The sequence below is a fragment of the Panthera leo genome, chromosome D1 (assembly GCF_018350215.1).
Source record: "Panthera leo isolate Ple1 chromosome D1, P.leo_Ple1_pat1.1, whole genome shotgun sequence".
Classification (NCBI taxonomy): Eukaryota; Metazoa; Chordata; class Mammalia; order Carnivora; family Felidae; genus Panthera; species Panthera leo.
The window spans coordinates 4061549-4086151 of NC_056688.1; the positions used below are offsets into that span (position 1 = coordinate 4061549).

The window sequence follows — 24603 nt, forward strand, 5'->3', positions numbered from 1 at the left end:
GACCATCACACTTTGAGACAGGAATTTTCAGTCTTTAGTGAACTGGATCTCGCTATGGAATAGAGATAGTAAAATGCAACAATAGACTGTAAACTCCTATTTCCTTGTTGTTATTAATAAAGTATAATTTTGCTACTTCATGGATTATCATGAAAACACTGAGAAATTTTGACTTGTCTTTTCCATTGCTTTTAGTAGGTCCATAGTCTGTATGTTTTAATATATTTTATAAAAATATAATTCTTAAAGCTAATATATTCTCATATTAGTCACTAGAAGAGAAAAAAGTCTTATGTTTATGGAATGTGTACACTCACAGTGACATTGTACAAGGTGATTCTAGCAAGTGGAGCGTTTTGACATCTCTTCTTTCCAAACAGTGGAATTAAAGAAGGAAAAAAAAGTCAATGTGTTATAGACTGTCATACCAGAAATGAATTGCTGACATTGACAAACCAGTACAAAATGGAAAGAATGGTTATAACATCCTAATGGCTATCACAGCCTTTCTTAAGCAGCCCTAGGAGATGACAGCATATTTAAGTTATGTGTGTCATTACAGCATATGAAGTAGGAAAAAATATTTGCCTGAATTAGGGCATAGATCATCACTCCCACTAAAAATAACAAAGCCCTTACCATATGTATTTGATATCATTGTAATACATGATTATTCAGTAACTTGTGCAGATCTAAATTATAATATATTTATTAATTATGGTTTCTATTGACTTAATTCATTTATCTCTAAATAGCTGTGACTTCCAAAACCAGAATGTTTTTTGTTTCATTGGGCCAGTCACGGGCTGTTTCCTGAAAACTACTACATAAGATTCCCAAATGTGAAGTAAATCCATTATCAAAAGAAAGATTATATTAATATACTTAATGTTGAAAGAGTGAATGATTTCCCCCTAAAATCAGGAACAGACAAGAATGGCCCCTCATCATTTCTGTTGAACATGATACTAAAGCTTCGAGCAAGGGATACTAGGCAAGAAAAAGAAATAAATGGCATTCAGATTAAGAAGAAGAGGAGATTTTTGTGAATGTAAAATCCTAAGGAATCTAACTAAAAAACTGAAAACTGATAAAGAGTTTCAGCAGGGTTTCCGGATAGAAGGTCAGTATTAAAAAAATATATATGTGTATTTCTGTACACTAGCAACACATTCTGAGAGTAAAGTTAAGAGAATAATTCCATTTATAACTTCCACTTACAATTTGCAACTAATCAGGAACTGGTATTTAACCAATTCATTGGGACTGTTTAGTTGGAGGGACCTCGATGGTGGGGTAGGAAGCTCCTGAACTTCCCTCCACCCCCAGACACACACAGAGTCATCGCCCTGGGAGAAATCCAAGCAGCTAAGAAACTACACACACTGAAATGGATAGGAAAGGCTGAGACCACTCTTTCCATAAAAACTACCCCAGCACAGTGCCATACAATCAGGAGGGAATCCCCGACGCCCAGCTTCTCCGTGAGCAGTGAGGATTTGGACCATACATTTAGCACCCCAGGTTTTAAGGCTGTCAAGAGACAGGCCCCGAAACACCTAGTTCTGAAAGCCAATGGTTATATGTCCATGAGACCCACAGGACTATAGAAAACAAAGAAACCATATTCTTAATGGGCTCGTGAGCATTCAATGTAACTATCCCCACAGACCCTATTAGCACAGAGGGAGCAAGCAAAAATGCTCATCTCCACTCTTTCCCTGAAAGGCAGTTGACTATCTACTTCAAAGTCTGCTGCCTCAGTGTCCATATGTAAGGGTACACCTGCGTGCATCAAAGAACTGGCCATGATTCTTCATGGAGCCCAGGAGAGCTGGTGGACATTTCTGTCACCTTCTCCTTCTGGCTCACTCCTCCTATAAAACCAGGACATCAACCTGTCTCTAGAATATTGTACACGTGCCTGGTGACCTACCCAAGGGATGACTGGATCTGATAGGCAACAGAGCTTATATTCACAAATCCCACAGTACTGTAGCGAGCAATGAGGCATTTCTTAACAGGTATGTGCAAAAGTACTAACCCAGGCCATCCCCCCAGGGCTCAATGTAGAGGCAGCTGGCAAGGTGCACATTTCCTAGTCTTTCCCTAAAAGGGGGTTTGACCGTATATTTCACAGGCTGCTACCTGAGAGTCAAACTTCCATTCAGCCTGCATCTAGGTGCTGACTGTGATTCCTTACTTTGGAACATTGGCAGGCCTGTCAACTACTAAGATCCACTTAAAAAAGAAAAAAGAAGCTGTTTGAGCAATCACATAGGTTTAAGAGACAACCAACAATTTAGTCCAGGCCCATTTGATGAGGCTCATCTCCTATATGTGACCAGTGTGCCAAGACTGGAAGATGTGTCTGTCTTATTTAATGTGCAGAAACCAACCAGCACAGGGAATCAGTAAAAATGAAGAAATGAGGAAATATGTTCCAAACAAAAGAACAAAATAAATCTCCAGAAATAAATCTTAATGAAATGGAAATAAATGATTTACACAACAGGGTTCAAAATAGCAGTCATAAAGATGCTTATCAAGGCCAGAAGAGCAAAGTATTAACAAAAATAAGAATTTTGACAAAGAGTTAGAAAATATTTTAAAATGCCAAACATAAATCACAGAGCTGAAGAATACAATAAAATTCAATAGAGGTGTTCAATAGGAGACTAGAATAGGTAGTAAGAAAGCTTAGCTAACTTGAAGACAAGGCAGTGGAATCCATCCATTCAGAGAAGTAAAAAGAAGAGGAAAATGAAAGAAGTAAAGATAGCTTAAGGGACTTCTATTACACCATCATAGATCAGTGTACGTATTATAGGGCTCCCAGAAGAAGAAGAGGAGAGAGGAACAGAAAGCTTGTTCACATAAATAATGGCTGGAAACTTCCCTAACCTGAGGAAACAAGTAGAAATCAAGATCTAGGGCAGCATGTGGGTGGCTCCGTTGGTTAAGCATCCGACTCTAGACTTCAGGTCAGGTCATGATCTTGCAGTTTACAGGATCGAGCCCCACGTTGGGCTGTGTGCTGACAGTGCCGAGCCTGCTTGGGTTCTCTCTCTCTCTCTCTCTCTCTCTCTCCCTCTTTCTGTACCTCCCCTGCTCATTCACTCTCCCTCTCAAAAGAAATAAACATAAAAAAAGAGATATACAGTAAGACACATTATAGTTAAGTTGTCATAAGTTAAAGACAAAGAGAGCATCTTAAAGGCAGCAAGAGGAAAACAACTTATTATGTACAAGGAAACCACCACAAGACCCATCAGCAGAAGGTTTATAAGCCAGAAGAGAATAGGATGATATATTGAAAGTGCTGAGGGGCACCTGGGTGGCTCAGTCAGTTAAGGGTCCCACTTCAGCTCAGGTAATGATCTCAGGATTCATGAGTTTGAGCCCGTGTTGGGCTCTGTACTGTGAGCTCATAGACTGGATCCTGCTTTAGATTCTGTGTCTCCCTCTCTCTCTCTTTCCCTCCCCTGCTCAAACTGCCTCTCTCTCTCTCTCTCTCTCTCTCTCTCAAAAATAAATAAATATTTAATTTTAAAAAAAAGTGCTGATAGGAAAAAACTGGCAACCAAGAATACTCTACCTGGCAAGGTTGTCCCTGAGAAGTGAAGGAAAGATAAAGAACTTTCCAGACAAGCAAAGGCTGAAAGAATTGATCATGAGTGTTTCTATAAGAAATGTTAATATTTAGGGGCACCTAGGTGGCTTAGTTGGTTAAGCATCCAACTTTGGCTCAGGTCATAATCTTGCAGTCCGTGAGTTTGAACCCCACGTCGGGCTCTGTGCTGACAGCTCAGAGCCTGGAGCCTGCTTTGGATTCTGTGTCTCCCTCTCTCTCTGCCCCTCCCATGCTCATGCTCTGTCTCTCAAAAATAAATAAACATTAAAAAAAAGAAATGTTAATGTTTAAAGCTGAAATAAAAAGATACAAATTAGTAACATGAAAACACATGAAAGTATAAAACCCAGCGGTAAAGGTAAATATATAGAAAAATTTACAATACACCAATATTGTCATAGTGGTGGGTAAATAACTTTAACTCTACTATAAAGGTTAAAAAAACCAAAAATATTAATAATTATAACTACAATAATTTCTTAATATATACACAATATAAAAAGACGTAAATTGTGACATCAAAAACATAAAATGTGGGATGAAATGTGTAGAATTGTAGAGTTTTTGTATCCATTCAAAGTTTAGTTGTTACCAGCTTACAGTACATTGTTAGAGCTATAAGATGTTTTATCTAAGCCTTATGGTAACCACAAAGCAAAAACTTCTCATAGAAACACAAAACATGAAGAGAAAGGAGTCAAAACATACCACTACAGAAAATCCTCAAATCACAAAAGAAGAGAGGGAGGAAGGAACTATAAGTCAGTTAGAAAACAATAAAATGTTGGTAGTAAGTCTATTCCTACCAACATTTATTTAAATGTAAATGGGCTAAATTCTCCAATCCAAAGAGATAGAGTGGCTGAATGAAAATAGGTTCCTAAAAAAAGAAGGAAAGAAAGAAAAGACCCAACTCTATAGACACTCATTTCAGCTTGAAGCATACACACAGATCAGAGGTGAAAGAATAGAAAAAAGAGATCATGCAAATGGAAACTGAGGAAAGAAGAAGTAGCTATAGTTATATCAAACAAAATTGGCTGTAATCCAGAAAGTATAACAAGAGACAAAGAATGTCATTTATAATGATAAAGAAGTCAATTCATCAATAAAATATGACATTTGTAAATATTTATGTACCCAACGTCAGAGCACCTACATATATAAAGCAAATATTAACAGATCTGAAAAGATAAATAGACAGCAACACAAAAACAGTAGGGAACTTTAATACCCCATATTCAGAAATTGCTAGATCCTTGAGGCAGAATATCAGTAAGGAGGGCTTGGACTTAAACTACCTGTTGGACTACATGGACCTAACAGAAGTTTTGATTTAACAGTAGCAGAATATACATTTTCAAGCACATATGGAACCTTCTAGAATAGATCTTATGTTATGCCACAAAGCAAATCTTCATCAATTTAAAAACACTGAAATATCAGGCATCCTTTCTGACCACATAGATATGAAACTAGAAATCAATTCCCAGAAGAAAATTCAAAAATCTACAAATATGTGGAAACTAACCATATGCTCCTGAATACCCAGTGGCTTAAATAAAAAATTAAAAGAGAAGTCAAAAAATATCTTGAGACAAGTGAAAACGGAAACATAACTTACTAGAACATGTGGGATGCACCAAAAGCAGTTCTGAGAAAGAAGGTTGTAGTGAAAAATGCCTACATGAAGACAAAAGATACCAAATAAGCAGTCTCACTCTATACCTCAAGGAACTAGAAAAAGAAGAACAAACTAAGGGCAAAGTTAGCAGAAGAATGGAAATAGCAGAGGTCAGAGTGAAAGTAAATGAACTAGAAACAAAAAAGACAATAGGTCAATGAAACTAAGAGCTAGTTTTATGAAAAGGTAAACAAAGTTGAGAAATCTTTAGCTAGACTAAGAAGAAAGAAAGAATACTTGAAGAAAATAACAAATGTTAAGAAGATGCAATACAATTCATGACACAGATACTAAGGATCGTTAACACAGTGCTATACACAATTATACACCAGCATTAAAGGAACACTAGGAGAACCAGATAAATTCCCAGAAACATACAGCCTACCATGTAATATGATGAAAAAGAAAATCTAAAACAGTCCAATAATAAGTGAAGAGTTTGAATTGGTAATCAAAATGCCCCCACCAAAAAAAGTTCAGGACCAGATGACTTCATGGGTAAATTCTACCAACATTTAAAGAAGAGTTAATACCAATCCTTTTGGAATTATCCCAATAAATAGAAGAGGAAAGACCGCTTCCACACTCGTTTTAAAAAGCCACTGTTACCCTGACACGAAAGTCAGACAAGGACACTACGATAAAAAGGTAAATTAAAGCCTTATATTCCTGATGAACATAAATGCAGAAATCTTCAACAAAATATTAGTAAGTCAAATTCAGCAGGTATATTAAAAGGATCATACCAAGGCCATACCAATATCAAGCATGATTTATCCCAGAGAGGCCAAGATGGCTCACCATCCACAACTCAGTCACCACATTAACAAAAGGATTAAAAACACATGATCGTCTCATTAGATGCAGAAAAAGCATGTGACAACATTCAACATCATCTCATGATAAAAACTGGGTATAGAAGGAATATACCTCAACATAGCAGAAGCCATGTATGACAAGCCCACCACCACTACCTTCATACCCAACTAATGTTGACAAGCTTTGAAAGCTTTTCTTCTATGGTAAGGAATAAGACAAGGATATCCACTCTCACCACTGGTTTTCAATATAGTGCTAGAAGTCCCAGCTAGAGCAATTAGGCAAGAAAAGAAATAAAAGACATCCACACCAGAAAGGAAGACATAAAATTGCCTCTGCTTGTAGATCTTACAATATTATATATAGAAAACATTGATGGGGCACCTGGGTGACTCAGTTGGTTAAGCATCCGACTTCGGCTCAGGTCAAAATCTCAGGTTAGTTAGTTCAGTCCCTGCTTGAATCGGGTTCTGTGCTGACAACTCAGAGCCTGGAGCCTATTTCTGATTCTGTGTGTGTGTGTGTGTGTCTCTCTCTGCCCCTCCCCAACTCACACACACACACTCTCCCTCTCTTTCTCAAAAATAAACATTAAAAAAAAGAAAACTTTAATGATTCCACTAAAAGTATTAGAATAAATGATTTCATTAAAGTTGCAGAATAGAAACTCAGTATACAAAAATCAGCTGTGTTTCTATACAGTAACAACAAACCATCAGAAAGAGAAAATAAGAAAACAGTCTTATTAATAAGAGCATCAAAAGTGATATAAATATTTAGGAATAAATATAACCAATGAAGTGGATGATCTGTATACCAGAAACCCAAAGACATGGATGAAAGAAGACACGGGTAAATGGAAAAATATTGTGTGTTAATAGAATGGAAGTATTAAATTAAAAGTATGTGTAGATTTCCATACTATCCAAAGCACTGTCCAGATTGAATGCAACCCCTATCAGTATTAAAATACCATACTTTGCAGAAATAGAAAAAAACAATCCTACAATTTGTTTGGAGCCCCTAAAGACCCCAAATGGCTAAAGCAATCTTAAGGAAGAAGAATAGAGCTGGAGGCAGCATGCTTCCTACTTCAAACTATATTACCAGGCTGTAGCAATCAAAACAGTATGCTATTGGAATAAGAACAGACACACAGATCAGTGTAACAGCACATAGAGCCCAGGGATAAAGCTTTGCATATATGGTCAATTAACTTTCATCAAATCAGCCAAGAATATACTATGGGAAAAGTCTCTTCAATAAATGCTGTTGGGAAAAGTAAATATTCACGTGCAAAAGAACGGAAATGGGCCCTTGTCTTATACACAAAAATGAAATAAAAATTGGGTTAAAGTCTTCAACATAAGACCTGAAACTATAAAACTCCTAGAAGAAAACCTAGGACGTCATCCCCTTGACATAGACCTTAGCAATGGTTTTTTGGATTTGACACCAAAAGCACAGCCACATAAAGCAAAAATAAACAAGTGGGACCACAACAAACTAAAAAGCTCTATCTCGCAAGGGAAAGCATCAACAAAATGAAAAGGCAGCTTACAGAATGGGAGAAAATATTTGCAAACCACATATCTAAGAAGGGGTTAATATCCAAAATATACAAGGATTTTTACAACTCAATAGCACACACACACACACACACACACGCGCGTGCACACTTCATTTTAAAAATGGGCATAGCACCATTTTAACAAAGACACACAGATGGCCAACAGTACATGAGAAGGTATTCAACATCCCTCATCATGAGGGAAATGCAAATCAAAACCCCCATTTGCTATTCTCTCACATGTGCTAGGATAGCTATTCTTTAAAAGAGAACAAATGCTGGGTGTAGAAAAGTGGGGAAGCCCTGTACACTGTTGGTGGAAATGCAGCCTCTGTCGAAAACAATATGGAGATTATTCACAAAATTAAAAATAGAACTACTATATCATCCAGCAATCCAAGCTCTGGGTATGCATCCAAAGGGGGGAAAAATCATTATATCAAAAAGATATATATACCCCCATTTCATTGTAGCACTATTCATAATAGCTAAGTTATAGAAACACCCTAAGTGTCCACCAACAGATGAATGGATAAAAGATATAGGACACATTCAGCCATAAAAAAGAACGAAAGCCCACCATTTGTGACAACATGGATGAATCAGGATAACATAATGCTAAGTGAAATTAGAGAGAACAAGACAAACACTCCATGGTATCACTTATATTGGGAATTTTTTTAAAAATCTAACTCATGGGGTGCCTGGGTGGCTCACTCAGTTAAGCGTCCAACTCTTGGTTTCAGTTCAGATCATGATCTCACAGTTTGTGGGTTTGAGCCACATGTCAGACTCCATGCTGACAGTGTGGAGCCTGCTTGGGATTTTCTGTCTCCCTCTCTCTGCCCCTCCTCTGCTTTCTCTCTAGCTCTCTCTCTCAAAAAAATAAATAGATAAACATTTAAAAATAAAATAAAAATCTAACTCATAGATTAAGTCTTAGAGAATAGGGTTTTGGTTGCCAGGAGCTGGAGGGTGGGGGACATAGGAAGACATTGGTAAAAGGGTACAAACATTCAGTTAGGAGATGAATATGGTCTTGGAATCTAATATATAACATGGTGGCTATAGTTGATGATACTGTATTATATAACTGAAATTTGCTAAGAGAGTAGAACTTAAGGGTTCTCACCTAAAAAGAAAAAAAAAAAGGTAAACACGTGACGTGATGGATGAGTTAATGAACTCGACGGTGGGAACACTTTCACAAAGCATCAGTACATCAAATCATCGCCTTATCTGCTTTAAATATATTACAAATTCACTTGTCAATTATACCTCAATATAGCTGAAAGAGAGACTGATTTAACAGTAGTAGTTAGAACTGATTTCTAAATGAACAATTCTTACTGGTTACTGGTAGATACAAGTTGTCCAGACACTTTAAAATATTCTGTAGTCAAGGGCACCTGGGTGGCTCTGTCGGTTGGCCGTCCAACTTCAGCTCAGGCCACATTCTCGCAGTTCACGAGTTCGAGCCCCGCGTCGGGCTCTTTGCTGACAGCTCAGAGCCTGGAGCCTGCTTTGGATTCTGTGTCTCCCTCTCTCTCTGCTCCACCCAACTTGTGCTCTGTCTCTCTGTCTCTCTATCTCTCTCTCTCCCTCTCAGGAATAAACAAACATTTTTTAAAAAATTTTAATATTCTGTAGTCATAACGTTGAAAAGGAGAGCAGAAAGTACGAACACCAAGTTGAATTTACCAAAGAATGAAGCAAGGCGGACATCAGTATGTGATGCATGAAATTATCTACAGGCACACATTTTTGCAAAAGTCCAGAACCTCCCTTATTTAAGCAGGGTTAACTCCACGGAGAAGTTGAGTTTCATTATGGATATTTTGGGGGATATTTCAAAATGATAAATCTCTAAACCGAGAAAGAAAATAAGTACAGTCACAGAAACGTTGGCTCCTTAATGACCATCAAATTCTTTGGCTGAAATATCGAAGGCAGACTCCACATATTTAAATAAAATAATATTCCATTTCATTATGAATAAGGATGCGAATGGGTTGTGAAAGCTCATCAGCATTCCTTAAAACTGTCTTTTCATTATCCATAAGTTAAATTTATCATCTTCAATTAACTGTGATTCAATCTCACACAACCTTCTGTCTTGATGTAATGGGACTAGATTGATGTCCTCGTGCCCCACTGGTTCCCTTTGTAGCTACTGCGGTGTGCTGGGAATCTCACCTCCATTCAGGAGCCAAAGGGAATGAGGACCCTGTTTCTTTATTACCCAAACTTTATTTAGCCTGCCAAGAGTCCAAGAACACCCACAGGGAGCTGGCATCATCTAAATAGCATGAGCTGTGCCTCATGTGTAGATGAATGGACATGCCTCTCCCAGATTTCTGAAAATTTTCCGTGATATCACTGCCACTATCATTAACAATGGAATACTAAGAATGAGTAAATTTGTAAGGAAAGATTGCTGAAATCTGTCTTTTCTCTGTCCTGTTTTTGTTTGTATGTGGGAATATTTTACTTAGACATACCCATCATCTAGAGGTACTGGTGAAAGCCCATGGTATCTCATTAGATTAAGCTTTGTTCTAGAAATTTCCCAGATACTTACAGGCAGGAAAACTTTATCTGTTGGTTCACTATACTGTCTTTTTCAGAGATCTAAGGGAGGAAATTGCTTCCCTACTTTGCCCACAGACTTTATTGTTTCAGATTCTGTGTTTACTTTGCTCCCGTGTGTGTGTGTGTGTGTGTGTGTGTGTGTGTGTGTGTTTTAAGACAGGTATGATCATATTTTTTCCCAGCTTAAATTATTTCTTTGACTCCAGGCTGCAAATACAATAAAAGGATTCAGGTGCTTTGTGAAAGGGAAGGACCCTGAGATTTCTCCAACCCTACCTGGTAATACTAGTCATCTCACCTCTCCACAAAACTGGCAGGTCAAAAAATGACACACTGCCACCATCCCATCTGTTACCCTCTCCTACCAGGGTAAATCTAGGTGCCAGGCTGCAAAAATCCTTAATGGTGAAGTGTTGACACTCTTTTCCCCAAAGCACAAAGCCCTTCCAGCTTTATCCCTCTTAATCCCAGATCTTTTCTCCCACTGCACCCTACATGTGCCCCTTCCTGAAATCAGACTAGTTTCCAGATACCTGGTATCTCTCTACAGCTTTTGCTCTGTCTCCCTGGGAGGCACTTACCCCACCCAATTAAGAGTCACATCTTCTAGAAAGCTGTCCTTATGCACTTAATCTGATAGTGTCTTGTCAGGGCTCACAAATCACCCCGTGATTTATAAAGAATACATATAATACAAAATGCATTATATTTTTTTAGTCATGAAATCATTATTTTACCTCCTGTATACTGGATATTCTCCACTATCCTGTGGCCCAGCTGCCAGTAAGACATTATTAGCACCCAGCAAGCTCATTAAGGGCATTGGGGCACCTGGTGGCTCAGTGGGTTGAGCCTTCGACTCTTGATCAGCTCAGGTCATGATCTCACAGTCATGAGATCAAGCCCCATCTCACAGTCATGAGATCAAGCCCCATGAGATCAAGCCCCATCAAGCTCTATGCTCAGCATTGTTTAAGATTCTCTCATTGTACCCAACCCCTCTCCCCGCTCCCCCGACTCACGTGCTCTCTCTAAAAAAGAATAAGAGGTGGACACAGTGCCTTTTTTGACCTTATAAAAAGTGCCCTTATCCTTCCTCTTTGCTTAGTGGCTGGGTATCCTCTGTCTCCCAGCTTATGTCATTGTGCTTATTTCATTGCCATAATTATTCTAATTAACCCTCAACATAGACCATATGTTATTTTATAGACTGGACTTTGGGGTTCACTGTAACTTATCCAAGATCACACAGACCCTAAGTCTCAAAAGCAAGACTGAAACTCTGTCCTGTTTGATTGCAAAAAATAAATCAATCAAATAAATAAAATCAAGATGGGTAAATACCTGCTGTAGCCGCAAAATGGGCATTCATTTAAATATTTTGTATGCCAGACTTGAGGGGCACCTGGCCCTGCAAACCTTCTCTGTGTTTGTATTCATATCTTTCCTCACCCCTCCTCCAGCAGAGTGTGTAACTAGAGCCATCAGTAGGCACAAGAAGCTGTGGGCATTGTTGCACCCACAAGGCAAGGTCCTGAAATCTTGCTCTCATTTAGATTTCTCATTTTTTTTTAAATTTTTTTTTTAACGTTTATCTATTTTTTGAGATAGAGAGAGACAGAGCATGAATGGGGGAGGGGCAGAGAGAGAGGGAGACACAGAATCGGAAGCAGGCTCCAGGCTCTGAGCCATCAGCCCAGAGCCCGACGCGGGGCTCAAACTCACGGACCGCGAGATCGTGACCTGAGCTGAAGTCGGACGCTTAACCGACTGTGCCACCCAGGCGCCCCTAGATTTCTCATTTTAAAAATACATTCCATTTCCATGTAGGAAAACACCTGGACCTTTCATGAAGTAGTATAAAATTATAAAATTACGGAATGACTGGGGTATGCCCCTGAAGACTCACTGCATCTGTTCCTTGCCTGTCCCTCACCTCAGCACGCAGAACCACACAGACATGCACACATCACCCACACCTCATCTGGAAGGTAAGGAAATTACAGTGACTTCTCCACATGTCAGCATCCAGTTGATGTCCAAATGGGGACTAGAACTCCGTTCCCAAAATTTGCACAATAGCATAGTTTCGCTCTAGGGCGATGACCCCACTCGAGATTCCATGAACTTGAAGACATTGTTTTACCTCTTGCTTTGTGCTTACTGCATTTTCTAACTTCTGCATTGAGCGTGTCTGATTCCACCATCTATACACTTGATCACCAAAAGTGCATACTTTAAGTCAATTTCTTAACAACCCTGTTTTTAAAAGACGTTAAAAAAGGAAACCTCTCCCATGCTCCCTGGCAGTCCTTCTGTTAACTGACCAGAGCTGTGTCGATATGATTTAGTCATCCTTTGAGCCTGAAATGCAAAACAGCAGAAATGTAATCAGAATTAGACAAATGCTAAAGGGCGAGCATTTATTAAACACCTATGATGTGATCGACCTGCAGATTTACATCTGTAGTCAGCAGGATATCTGAAGTCCTGTAGTTTATTAATTTCCCTCTGCTTCTTTGCCCCCATTGGATGTATGAACTGTAAATGGACATTAAGAGGAAAACCGAGTTGGAGGTTAATCTTCCCTTAGGGTATCAGTGTATTATATAGACACTGTTAAGTTAGTCAAGTTAGTTACTCAACCATGGATTTCACACACACATACACACTGTCTGAAGAGTTACAATTTTATAGCAGTGTCTTCACTTCTCTGGTTAAAAACTGAAGTCTAAAAGCCACCAAAGTAACTGTTTCCAAGAATACTGCTTCACAGTCTAGATCCTATCACTCTTCGATCTAAAACCCTTTAAAGTATATGAAAGGAAAAATATTGCCTGTCCTCAAGCAGACATGGCTAAAATTAACTGAGCCACCCACCATTCATTCAGATCATAACTGAAAGGAGTTTAAAATCAGATGCGGTAATATTTTTTCCTTCACCTTCAGCAGAGCAGTAGGATAGAATCAGAGAAATGTGGGCTGTTATTCATCAGTTAGACTTTCCATCAGATGGTTTTTCTGAAGGCTGCGTCTCTGCCTGTGTCTTGCAGCTGTGGGATAACTCAATGAGAGACAGCGCAGCAGCTCTTTGATTTCAGCCTCTGCTGAAAGAAAATAATAATGTCGTCAATTAGCAACTAATGCAATAGTTGAATCACTGTGGCTTTTAGAAAACTGAATTTTTGTGTTTTTTTGGCCTGCCTGTGAATCTGCCCTATCTTCTCATAGACGCAAACAAATGTTTGGCTGACATTTTACTAGCTTGAGATTGATGGACAGTGTTTTTCCCATTTCAGAAACGTAGACTTGCTTTTTGGTGTCTAGTTTCTTTCCCAGTGAAATGAGAATGTTACTGATGAGCTGTCAAATTAGCTGGCGCGTAATAGGCCTGAGATAAATATTTGTCAAGGGGATTAATTAATAATAGCTATCGCTGGCTGAACTCAAACCAGATGTGCTAGCTACCCCAGCGTTGTGACTGTTGTGTTGCACACAGGAAACCTGAGGCCAGAGGGTTACGGAGGAGGGGTCAGGGTCCGGGCAGTTTTCTACAGTATCACCCTCCCTCTGCTAGAGGCAGTGATGATAGAGACCAAAACTGAAAACACATACTCTTGTAGGAAGACACAGGAGCAGAGGGCAAAAACGGCAAACGCTCAAGAGTCGTCCTGGTTCATACACATAGTGTGTGTTTCTGGGTAATCGTCCAGAGTCTTGCTGTAATCTGCCGAGCCTGGGTCTCCTTGTTGGTAAGAGAAGTCTGAGACGCCGGTCTGTCTCCAAGCTTGTGATGAGAACTAACTGGATAGCCCGTGTGAGGTGCTCAGCACAGTGCCCGACACATAAGAAGCGCAGCATCAAGGTTAGCTATAAACGCACACTCCTGGAGGTTTCAGGAGCAACTTTGCATAGTGGCCAGTAGACGGGCTCTTTCTCCTCAGGTAGCCACACAGCAGTGTGTGTATATAACCTGCTTTGTTATTAACAAAAAACACAGACGTTTCCAAAATCGAGTCTGAGACACATTTCAGGAAGAGAGGGAACACCAGGTCTTTCTCTTCTCCCTGATTCCTCCGCTGGTTCTCGCTGCGACCACAGGATCACAGCTGCATATTTTATTTTTGCCAAAGAATAAATAAATAGATAAACAAAACACTTTTTCTTAGTTTCCTCAGCACAAGTGAATCAAATTCACATTAAAAACAAAACAAAACAAAAAAACAAAACATGGGGTGCCTGGGTGGCTCAGTTGGTTAAGTGTCTGACTTCAGCTCAGGTCATGATCTCACGGTTCGTGGGTTCAAGCCCCGCGTCGGGCTCTGTGCTGACAGCTCAGAGTCTGGAGCCTGCTTCGGATTCTGTGTCTCCCTCTCTCTCTGTCCCTGCCCTGCTCATACTCTGTCTCTCTCTCCTTCAAAAATAAACATTAAAAAAACTTTTTTTAATGACTTAATTCTAAGAGAAAACCAAAAGGAAGGCAAATAAGGATGCTACAAACTCATGAGCATGTGTGTTGGGGGTGTGGGGGAAAGGCAAACGTTTCTCTGAGCCAATACCTTTGGTTTTGTTAATTTGCTTACCTAATAGGCTTTTTTCTCCTCTTCTTGCAATTGCCTATTTGTTTTTTAATTTGTATTGAGTATATTTGTAATGCACCTTAAATTCTTAGCAGAAAAAAGGGCCCAGGTATAAAAAAATTAGATGATAGATGGATAGATGGAAGGAAGGAAGGAAGGAAGGAAGGAAGGAAGGAAGGAAAGAAGGATGGAAGAGAGGGAGAGAAAGAAGGAAAGAGGGGCACCTGGGTGGCTCAGTCGGTTGGCATCTGCCTTTGGCTCAGGTCATGATCTCACAGTTCGTGAGTTCGAGCCCCACGTTGGGATCTCTGCTGTGCACACAGAGCCCACTTCAAATCTTCTATCCCCCTCTCTCTCTGCCCCTCCCTGACTTGCACTCTTTCTCTCTCTCTCTCTCCCTGTCAAAAATAAATAAAAACTTTTTTTAAAAAAGGGGCACAGGGTGCCCGGGTGGCTCAGTCAGTTAAGCGTCCGACTTCAGCTCAGGTCATGATCTCACAGTTCGTGAGTTCAAGCCCCACATCGGGCTCTGTGCTGACAGCTCAGAGCCTGGAGCCTGCTTTGGATTCTGTGTCTCCCTCTCTCTCTGACCCTCCCCTGCTCATGCTCTGTCTCTCTCAGTCTCAAAAATAAATAAAACATTAAAATAATAATAATAATAAAATAAAATAAATAAATAAATAAATAAATAAATAAATAAATAAAGGGGCACCTGGGTGGGTCAGTCAGTTGAACGTCCAACCGTAGCTCATGTCATGATCTCATGGTTCGTCAGTTCAAGCCCCACGTCAGGCTCTGTGCTGACAGCTCAGAGCTTGGAGTCTGCTTTGAATTCTCTGTATCTCTCTCTGCCCCTCCTGCATTCTCTCTCTCTCTCTCTCAAAAATAAATAAACATTAAAATATTAAAAATTAAAAAATTAAAAAAGAAATAAAATAAGTGATTTTTCCAGAATTTTTGAAACTCAGATAATAACTATGTGTGGACCAAGAGAGAGAACACTCTTCCCTCAAAGCTCCCCTAGCCCGCCTGGGGACACCATCTTGTTTCCCACACACAGAAGTCCACAAATGGCCTGTGTTGCTCTCTTCTCTTCCGTTACCACATCCTAGGACTCTAAGGGTTGTAGTGAGTCATACGATCAAAGCTTTTACTCTCCCTGGCTCAACTTATTGGCTCTGTCTGCTTTTAGACTACTTTGTAATTAAACTGAACCCCCCCTATAAAGGTACTATGCATCACATACTCAAAGTATACTACCTTGATATTCCCTTCGCATAAGACACGTTTCTACATATCTACATCAGAGGGCAGTTATGGCCTCAATAGGAGACGTTTTGGTACTGTCATTTTCATCTGCTATATCCCCCTTCATGCTTCATAAAAGGCATTCAGAGCCATTCAAGAAATACTTGTTAAATTGAGTTGAACTGAACTAAAAATATCTTTATTGCTTTCCCCATGTATTAGATTTTGAATGACAGAATTTAACAGTTAAATTGGCATAATTAAACCCTCCACGTTTCCAGCCATTGCTTTATTAGAAATATAGATAAATGTACATGTTGGTTATTAACTTACGTTTCCATTGAAGAGCTGAAATGTATAATAATGAACTAAACTTAACAAACTATCATATTGATTTCTATAGGGATTCAAGGATATTTCTCTGGAGAGATTTATCCATGGTGGAGCCAATGTTACAGGATTCCAGCTGGTTGATTTTAATACACCTATGGTAACCAAACTAATGGATCGCTGGAAGAAACTAGACCAGAGAGAGTATCCAGGATCAGAGACTCCTCCAAAGGTATGTATTTGTTTTTATCTTACGTATTTTTAGCGTTTTTACAATTTAAGGTAGAAAGTTCACTATGTAGTTGTTCTCGTAAATGTTTGTCAGTTATAGTGTGGCATAGAGCAGAAGCTTTTTGTCACTAGCACTGCACTGTACAAGTCTTTAATAATTTGTAAGTTTTATATGTAAGAGCAGGATTGTTGGACATTAGCTCGAGTAGTTTACTATTATTATTTTTATTCCTTCGCATATAAATTTCTGTGAAGAAATTGTAGACTTTAAAACAATTTTTCACTCACTGAATATCTCAAAGGTGAACAATCCTTGGTAACTAGTCCACCCCCAAACCACCGCTAGGCAAAAACTATATTTGCAAAGTGATTTATAATGAGTAGGCAAATTGGGGAATTGGTAGAAATGTAAAATGCAAAACTCTTTGACACTAATAGTTCAAGGTCAGGTTGCTTCATGTTTCTCTAACTGACATTGCAGAAGCATGTTAGTGGTAGCCACAAAAGAAGCTGGCAAACTTGTCATCACAGCCCATTTTCTCCTCAGCTGAAGAGACAGTGGCCGTAGACATCATGTAAATAATGGTGTAATGTGTCTCCAACTCCAGCTTAGTGGGTTTGAGCTCCTGCAAAATTACGGCAGTTCTCATTCTCAATGTGCACTGATCCTTCACTGTCAGTGTTTTCTACTAAAATGTTTTCAAATGTCCTTTGGAAATTCAATCCTAGAAAACTATAGGTAATCTAGCTCTAGAGGTAAATAGTCTTACGTCTTTTGTTCTATCAGTGTAACACTTTTCCCACCAGCTATGTCAGTTCCCCTCGGTAAAACAGGAATTTGGCTGATCATATCAGCTTCACTACTCTATAGAATCATGAAATTTCAAAACAGAGCCTTTATTGAGTGTCCGCTATGCGTCAAACACCATATCCAACCCTCTGATTTTAGGAGCTAATAAATACAAGTTGTTACACAGGTGTGTTAATTGGCCATCTCTGAGTTTGCAGGATGCCCAGAATTGAATCATGGGCTTCCTGAGTCTTAGACAAGTGCGTTGTCTACTATATTTTACCACTTTCTGTACTTTGGATAATGCATGTGAAAGCATATTAAAGAGCCTAAATATTTTTAAGATGCAAATCACCGTCCAGATTCAAAGCACCTTGAGAAGTCCTTTAGCCTTCATGCAAGTTCAGAGATAAATCCTCCGTAAAGCCCAATTATATCAAGCATTAATGTGCAAAGAGAGGATGTACAAAGTTTCCTGTTGGACTCATTTCTGATCCGGACACTTTGCCACACGTTCCCCTCATTCTCTTGTCTGTGTGCAGAGACTTCCTTGCACTACTGCTCCTCACACCGATCTGTCTGACTCTTTCTTCCTCACCCTGTCTATGGTCACACCGTCATTTTGCTTGGCATTTCTTCCGTAAACCATCTTTCAAAGATCTTGTGACCCTTTGAGCTGTGGTATCTAGAACAGGCTTCAAGCTTCTCTGTAGGGTTTTGTGGCTCCTTGTGGCTACTAACATCACCACGTGGTCAGAGTGTCCACTGTGGTTCTCCCCTCTGGGCACACTGATGGGGTCAGTCTTTCCCTATCTTGCCTTGAGCCCATCCCAGTGTCTCCTACTTGATAACCTCCAACTAAACTTGTCTATGTCACAGAGTGAGACACTTTGTTTTATATATAAAAACATAATTTTCTCATTTTTCACAGCTCTTATTAGCATGATGCTAGGCACTTAACTAGGCATTTCATAAATATATGCGATCAATTCTCATTACACATGGTATTTATGGTCTATACAGTTGCCATGAACAATGAGTGACATGTGAACACGTGCTCCTAAGGGAAATACAACGTTAGGTTCTTACAAGCCTCTGGCCATAACATTTTTGTCAACCATTCAACACATATCATATGACATGTTGTTTTAAGTCTGTTTACAGACACCCTATGTATGGCATTGTTAATTCATTAACATTGAATTCGTAGGCAACAGCGCTGTCACTCATTCCTCCACAGGGCTTATCTGACACGTGTATTTTCTCCACAAGGCACACCACAGCCTTCTCGCACGGAAGATCACTACATAGCACAGCAGCACTACACTTTTGGGTCATCTTGAAAAGTGAAATCCTCAGCAAAAAGCACATCACTGTGGAAAAATCTGGCACGAAGTAGACCACAAGAGGCCCCTTGTTTACAGTGTGGGAGGAGACACAAGGAGGCAGAGTGTTGCCTTGGTTGACTGCAGCTGGGTGTGCGTGTGTTGTGTGACCCTGTTTTTCACCAACTCCACACACGTCTGCTGATGACCCCCTGCAGCTATTGATTCGGGCATCTCAAACAAATTTAGGAAGTAGGTGAATTTGCAAATATTGGATCCGTGAGTAATGAGGATCAAATGTACTTAACTGAACTTCCCTTGAGTTTCTTTGGTGCCTCATCAAAGATTTGAAACAGGATTTCTGATCGTGTCACCCCCTGCTGTGAAGAAAAGGAAACCTTCTGGAATAGAGGCACTCCACAGTGCAGGCCCAGCAGGTCTTTCCAGTCATGGGTGCTTCTGCTGCCTTTCTGGCCAGCCACACTGGACGGCCCTGAAGTTTTCCCCTCCTTACCAGTCCCTGTGTCCTTGCTCCCACCTTAGCTGTCCTCCACCTTTATTTCCAGCTGTCCAAACCCAACCACCTTATATGAGCCTTCATCTCAAATCCTACTTTGTCTATGAAGCCTTTCCTTAGTCTCCCCGTAAATACAATCCCTTTCTGCTGTGTAATCTCCATGTTATTTAATTGTGTAATTCTCACAGAGGACTTAATGTAATTTTTTATATGCTTATTGTTGCACTTCTGTAAACTCCTTTGCAGCAGTAACCATCTAGGACACGTCTTTGTAGACTTTGCCATTCCTAGCCAGTGTCTAGCACATTTTTCAAAGAGTTCTCAGATGTGGTATTTCATCCTTGCAACAACCACAGGAAATAGTCACTATTAGCTTGTTTGGTTTGATTCTGATCTGTTTTGTGTTCCATAGCTGGAAAGTGTACTCATTCCCATAAAACTAGGAGTAACAAGTTAGAATTCACGTAGTCCTTTCCTTTCAAAGCTCAGGCTCTCAGCCTTTCAAAGCTCAGGCTCTCAGCGCTGCACTATGATTATGCCAAACCCTGTCTTGTTATCTCTGAACCTGGGTAACCAGAACTCACTTCACCATTGTCATCACCATTTAAAGCAGGAATAACTCCAGGCCAAACCCGAGTTTTACCCAGCCCTAAAATGAAGTGTTTTGTCAGTAAGAATTTTCTAGATGCCATCTAGAAATGTGCGTCCATAAATCTGATTTCTTGGACATTAACACAATAAGACACATGGAAGAGAATTATATCCTTCAAAAAAGGAAAATCTATATAAACCACTACATCTTCCCAAGTCCCAGCTCTCCAACCTGTCAAAGGCCCTTGCCACTCACGCTCCACTCTGTGCGATATCTGTTCTGTTTTGGAGTTCACTTGTTTCATGAAAATGGATGGACTTTTTAAAACACAGCAAGTGCATTCGCTTTTTGGTGCCATCTCTTCTCAGCTTTATTCTCCCTATTAAACAAGTGACAATGCGTTGTTGTTGTTGTTGTTGTTGTTGTTTCCTTTCTTGAAACCTAAAATACCAACATTGCATTTTTCTCAGGTGTTTTAGGTCTTTAGGAAGTTCTCCTTTCTTTCTTGTTCTTATTTTCTTACTTTCCAAAACAACAACAACAACAACATGACTTGATGGCTTTCTCTGCTCAGAGATGTCTGGTCCAGGCAGGGGAGGAGGTAGAACATTATCCCAGCTACAAGGGTAGCTGGCCCTTACCTATGGTACATGCCTGCCCTTACGCGTATCTCATCATGTCTAGGAGAATATGTTGCAAGGCTCATAGTTTATGGGTCTCCCATACATGTTCCTGATGAAGCGTTTTAATTGGGCTCTCTACATAGAAACGTTCTTTGTTAGGATTTATATTCTTGACCTCATCCACGTTTCATTCTGTCTTCTCCAGCTGGTGTGCCTACTCGTCACATCGCCTAAGTTTACTTTCTGCAATTTGAATTTCAAATGATTTTTCTTCCTTTGCTAGCAGCGAAGCAAGGGGACATCCTCTACCTTCCACAGCACAGAACTGCCTCCTGTACAGGCTTACAATGTTTTCATCATAGAGATCTGACCAGATGGAACTCGGGAAAGAGATCAGGCAGGCCTTTGTCATGATTGGTGGTTGGCGCTCTGCTGTGCTTCAGGAAAATTGTGCCCTGTGTTCCACGTGTTCAGGCATTGCCGAGTCAAAGCCAACACATATTCCCTGTTCTTTTTTTTTTTAACGTTTGTTTATTTTTGAGAGAGACAGAGACAGAATGCATGTGGGTTACAGGCAGAGAGAGAGAGGAAGACACAGAATCCGAAGCGGGCTCCAGTCTGAGCTGTCAGCACAGAGCCTGACACGGGGCTCAAACTCACCAGCCGTGAGATCGTGACCTGAGCCGAAGTCGGACGCTGAACCGACTGAGCCACCCAGGCGCCCCAGGGCACTGTTCTTTTTATTTTCAGGTTAAACAAGTTACATGTTCTTGGTTTTTCCTCTCGCTTCCTCTTCTATCCTGAATAATTTTTTCCTGAGGGCTTTGTCTTTTCTCACAGAGAAGCAAGGGGCATCATCAGAAAGCACAGGGTCCTCACTTCAGGTCTCTACTTTGACCCTATGTGACAGCAGAAACTTAGGGGGATGACCTAATGTTCCCGTGCACATGCACACCGGACAACATGCGTGGACCTAACTATGCTCATTCCTATATAGCACAGTGACGGGTACATACACTTCTATTCAATAAGTAGATGTTGTTTCTGGCATCTTATGGCTAGGTGACAGTAAACATTCCCACATTCTTCTGAGAAACCAAACCAACATAGACACTTCAAGTCAGTAAATGCACAATAAATCTTAAGGAGCCCTGCTGGGCATTTCAGAAGAGGAGAATGAGGCACCCCAGCCATTCTGGACTCAGCCGCAGCACATGACTTCAAGGCAGATGGTAGTAATAATGCACTTAGCTGCTTGCACTTCATCTGTTTCTACTCAGACCCAGTGAAAAGACCTCACCAAGGGGTCTTGCTTTTCTCACCCAATGGAAAACTGTGCATTAAAATTTCTATTTTTCAGAGTGTGTTTTCCCCTTTTAAAATCAGAGTGGTAAGATTCAGTATACACTCTTTGTAATAAAGTGATAATAGAAATTTCTGAAGCTAGAGTCAATTAAATATCAGTAATTTAACTGTCCTTCAGGCAAGAGGCTGTTTAATGGCCCCTCTTCGGGTGCTCAAGGACCCCAAGACTGTTCCTGGTGACTGATAAGAGTTGATCATTCACCATTATAATTACTTTCATTTTGTTAGTATACGTCTGCTCTGACTTATGATGGAGTCCTTGTGATGGCTGAAACTTTCCGAAATCTTAGGAGGCAGAAAATTGATATTTCAAGGAGAGGAAATGCTGGGGATTGTCTGGCAAATCCTGCTGCTCCATGGGGCCAGGGAATTGACATGGAGAGGACACTCAAACAGGTAACTCACAATTTTATTTAATTAACTTCAGTTGATTTCACAGTGTTAAGTGTGGCATCTTCAAGAAAATGGAATAATTTTTTTGAGAGTAAATCTATATTACAATTGCCATTTTAATATATTAAGCCATTATCATTTTTGAGACATTTCTAAATAAAATACTAAGTAGAATACTGTTCATATCTTATATAGATGCTTAGTCAAGATAAACTAGGTCATGTCACAATCACAACCCCAAGTCCTAGTGACTTCAAACAACAGGAGTATTTCTCACTCACACACACACGTTAGATTAGGAGAGGTACTCTGCCTGTTGTAATCACTCAGGCTAACACAGCAATAACCGTCTCAAATGCTACAAAGAGAAAGAGAGTTATGGAAGGTTTTGAATTGGCAATTAAATGCTGTGGCCTAATGGTGACACTCATCACCTCTGTTTACAACTCACTTATTTCAGTCACATTGACCTATCTAACTACGAGGACTCTAGGAAGTCCATGCTATCTTAGGGCCAGAACATCCAAGAACTAGAAATGTTTTTTAACTACTGCTAATTACTACCACAGTAGATCTTTAAATTGCCTTGTAAACTTGGATTAAGTAATTTGTTTATTTTACTCTGTTTGGAATATACTAACAGTATTTTTCAAATGATTAACGTAATATGTGTATATTTGTAATCTTACATTTTAAACGTTCTGAAATGCCATGAGTTCAGATCACAGGTAAAAATGAATTAAAAGGAAATTTGGAATAAAAAACCCTTGAAAGTTTTTTTTAGTATATCTGTATTTTAAACCCCTCAGGGCTTAATTTTAATATTATCAAGGAGAATATGATACAGTATGGTTATCAGGACTATTTAATGTATTATGTGAATACATAGATAAAACTGAAAAGCAACTATAAATAACCCATATTTCCTTTCCCATAGGCAATACTTCAATATTAAGGAAGTATTCTTTATCACATAAAAAAACAAAACATATTCCTCTTTCAAGTATATATCAGAATTGATTATATCCCTTTGATTTACTTCTTTCAGATTATATCCCAGCAGCTCAAATACCCTATGGTATTTTAGTTATTCGTAGCTTATAGTTATAGCAAATGAAGTCAAGATTTCTGTAAGCAAAATGGCAAATGAATATATGTGTGGGTGTTGTTTTTCATTCATAGGTTCGAATTCAAGGACTGACAGGAAATGTTCAGTTTGACCACTATGGACGCAGGGTCAATTACACAATGGATGTGTTTGAGCTGAAGAGCACAGGGCCTAGAAAGGTGAGCCACACTCAACCGGTCTTCTTAGTTTGCATTTGACATTTTTAAAGGCTTATACGTAATAGGTAGCTGGATGGTCTACATTGGTTTTTAAATGTGAGTACTTATAAATAGCATTGTTTTTAATAATCTGAGCTGAAATAAATTCTTGTGTCACATAATTGATATTTAATGGTATGCCAAAGCTGAAACAAACTAGTTTATATGCTGTTTATATCCTGTATCCAAAGTGGAAACAATGCATTTTTTTAAAAAAAGATTTAGCAAATAGAGTCTCAAAAACCAAAATTTACAGTGCAGGAAAGCATACCTTGCAGATAAGACACGTACTCACCTCCATGCGGTCATTTATGAAATCATCAGAACAACAAAAACATATTTAGAACAGATGAAACATTCTTGAAATAAGCAAGTAAACACATTGCAATGAACAAAAGAAAGAGCAGATAGAAGATGAGATTAAGTTTATCACTTGGCCGGCAGGGAAGAGGAACAAACACCTGGGAAACTCTAATTGAGGGGATGGGGAAGTTGGATAGGAAGCTGCTGATGCCAGCTTCCTGGATTTCAGAAGGTGACTCTGCTGGTCCAATGACGTGACTGGGCATATCATTGGTCGTCTGAACATCCAGCCAGTACTTGATGTTACGGAACCAGACAATCCAATCTAGGTAGTTAGTAGGTACTTTATACCCAACACATATAATTTTTAACATTCCTTTCACTAGGATTAGCTAGGATGGTCAAGGAAAGACGTGTTCAGTTCCCTCATCTAAAAATTGTCTCAACCCTTGGCTGTTTTAAAAAACTGTCTCATGTATAATTTCCTGCTACAATGCAGTAATCGTAGCTAGAACGTATGGAATGCCTGCTGTGTCCCAAACACTGGACTTGGTGTGACTTAATCCAACAAACCTGTAATGTGAGTACTGTGAGCTCCCTTTTTCCAACGAGAAAACTACGGCCGGACAGGTTATAGCTCCTTGTCTCAGGCCCAGCAATGAGAAAGCAAAGACTTTAATT

General features: G+C 39.6%; 1 protein-coding gene across 1 annotated transcript in view; it reads left to right on the plus strand.

Moving 5' to 3' along the window:
- GRIA4 (glutamate ionotropic receptor AMPA type subunit 4) overlaps positions 1 to 24603 on the plus strand; it is a 263655-nt gene that overhangs the window by 172721 nt on the left and 66331 nt on the right. Inside the window, exons 7-9 of the mRNA XM_042905825.1 lie at positions 16531 to 16689; positions 22129 to 22296; positions 23476 to 23580. Of these exons, the coding sequence (XP_042761759.1) occupies positions 16531 to 16689; positions 22129 to 22296; positions 23476 to 23580 (432 nt within the window). The remainder of the gene's footprint in view (positions 1 to 16530; positions 16690 to 22128; positions 22297 to 23475; positions 23581 to 24603) is intronic.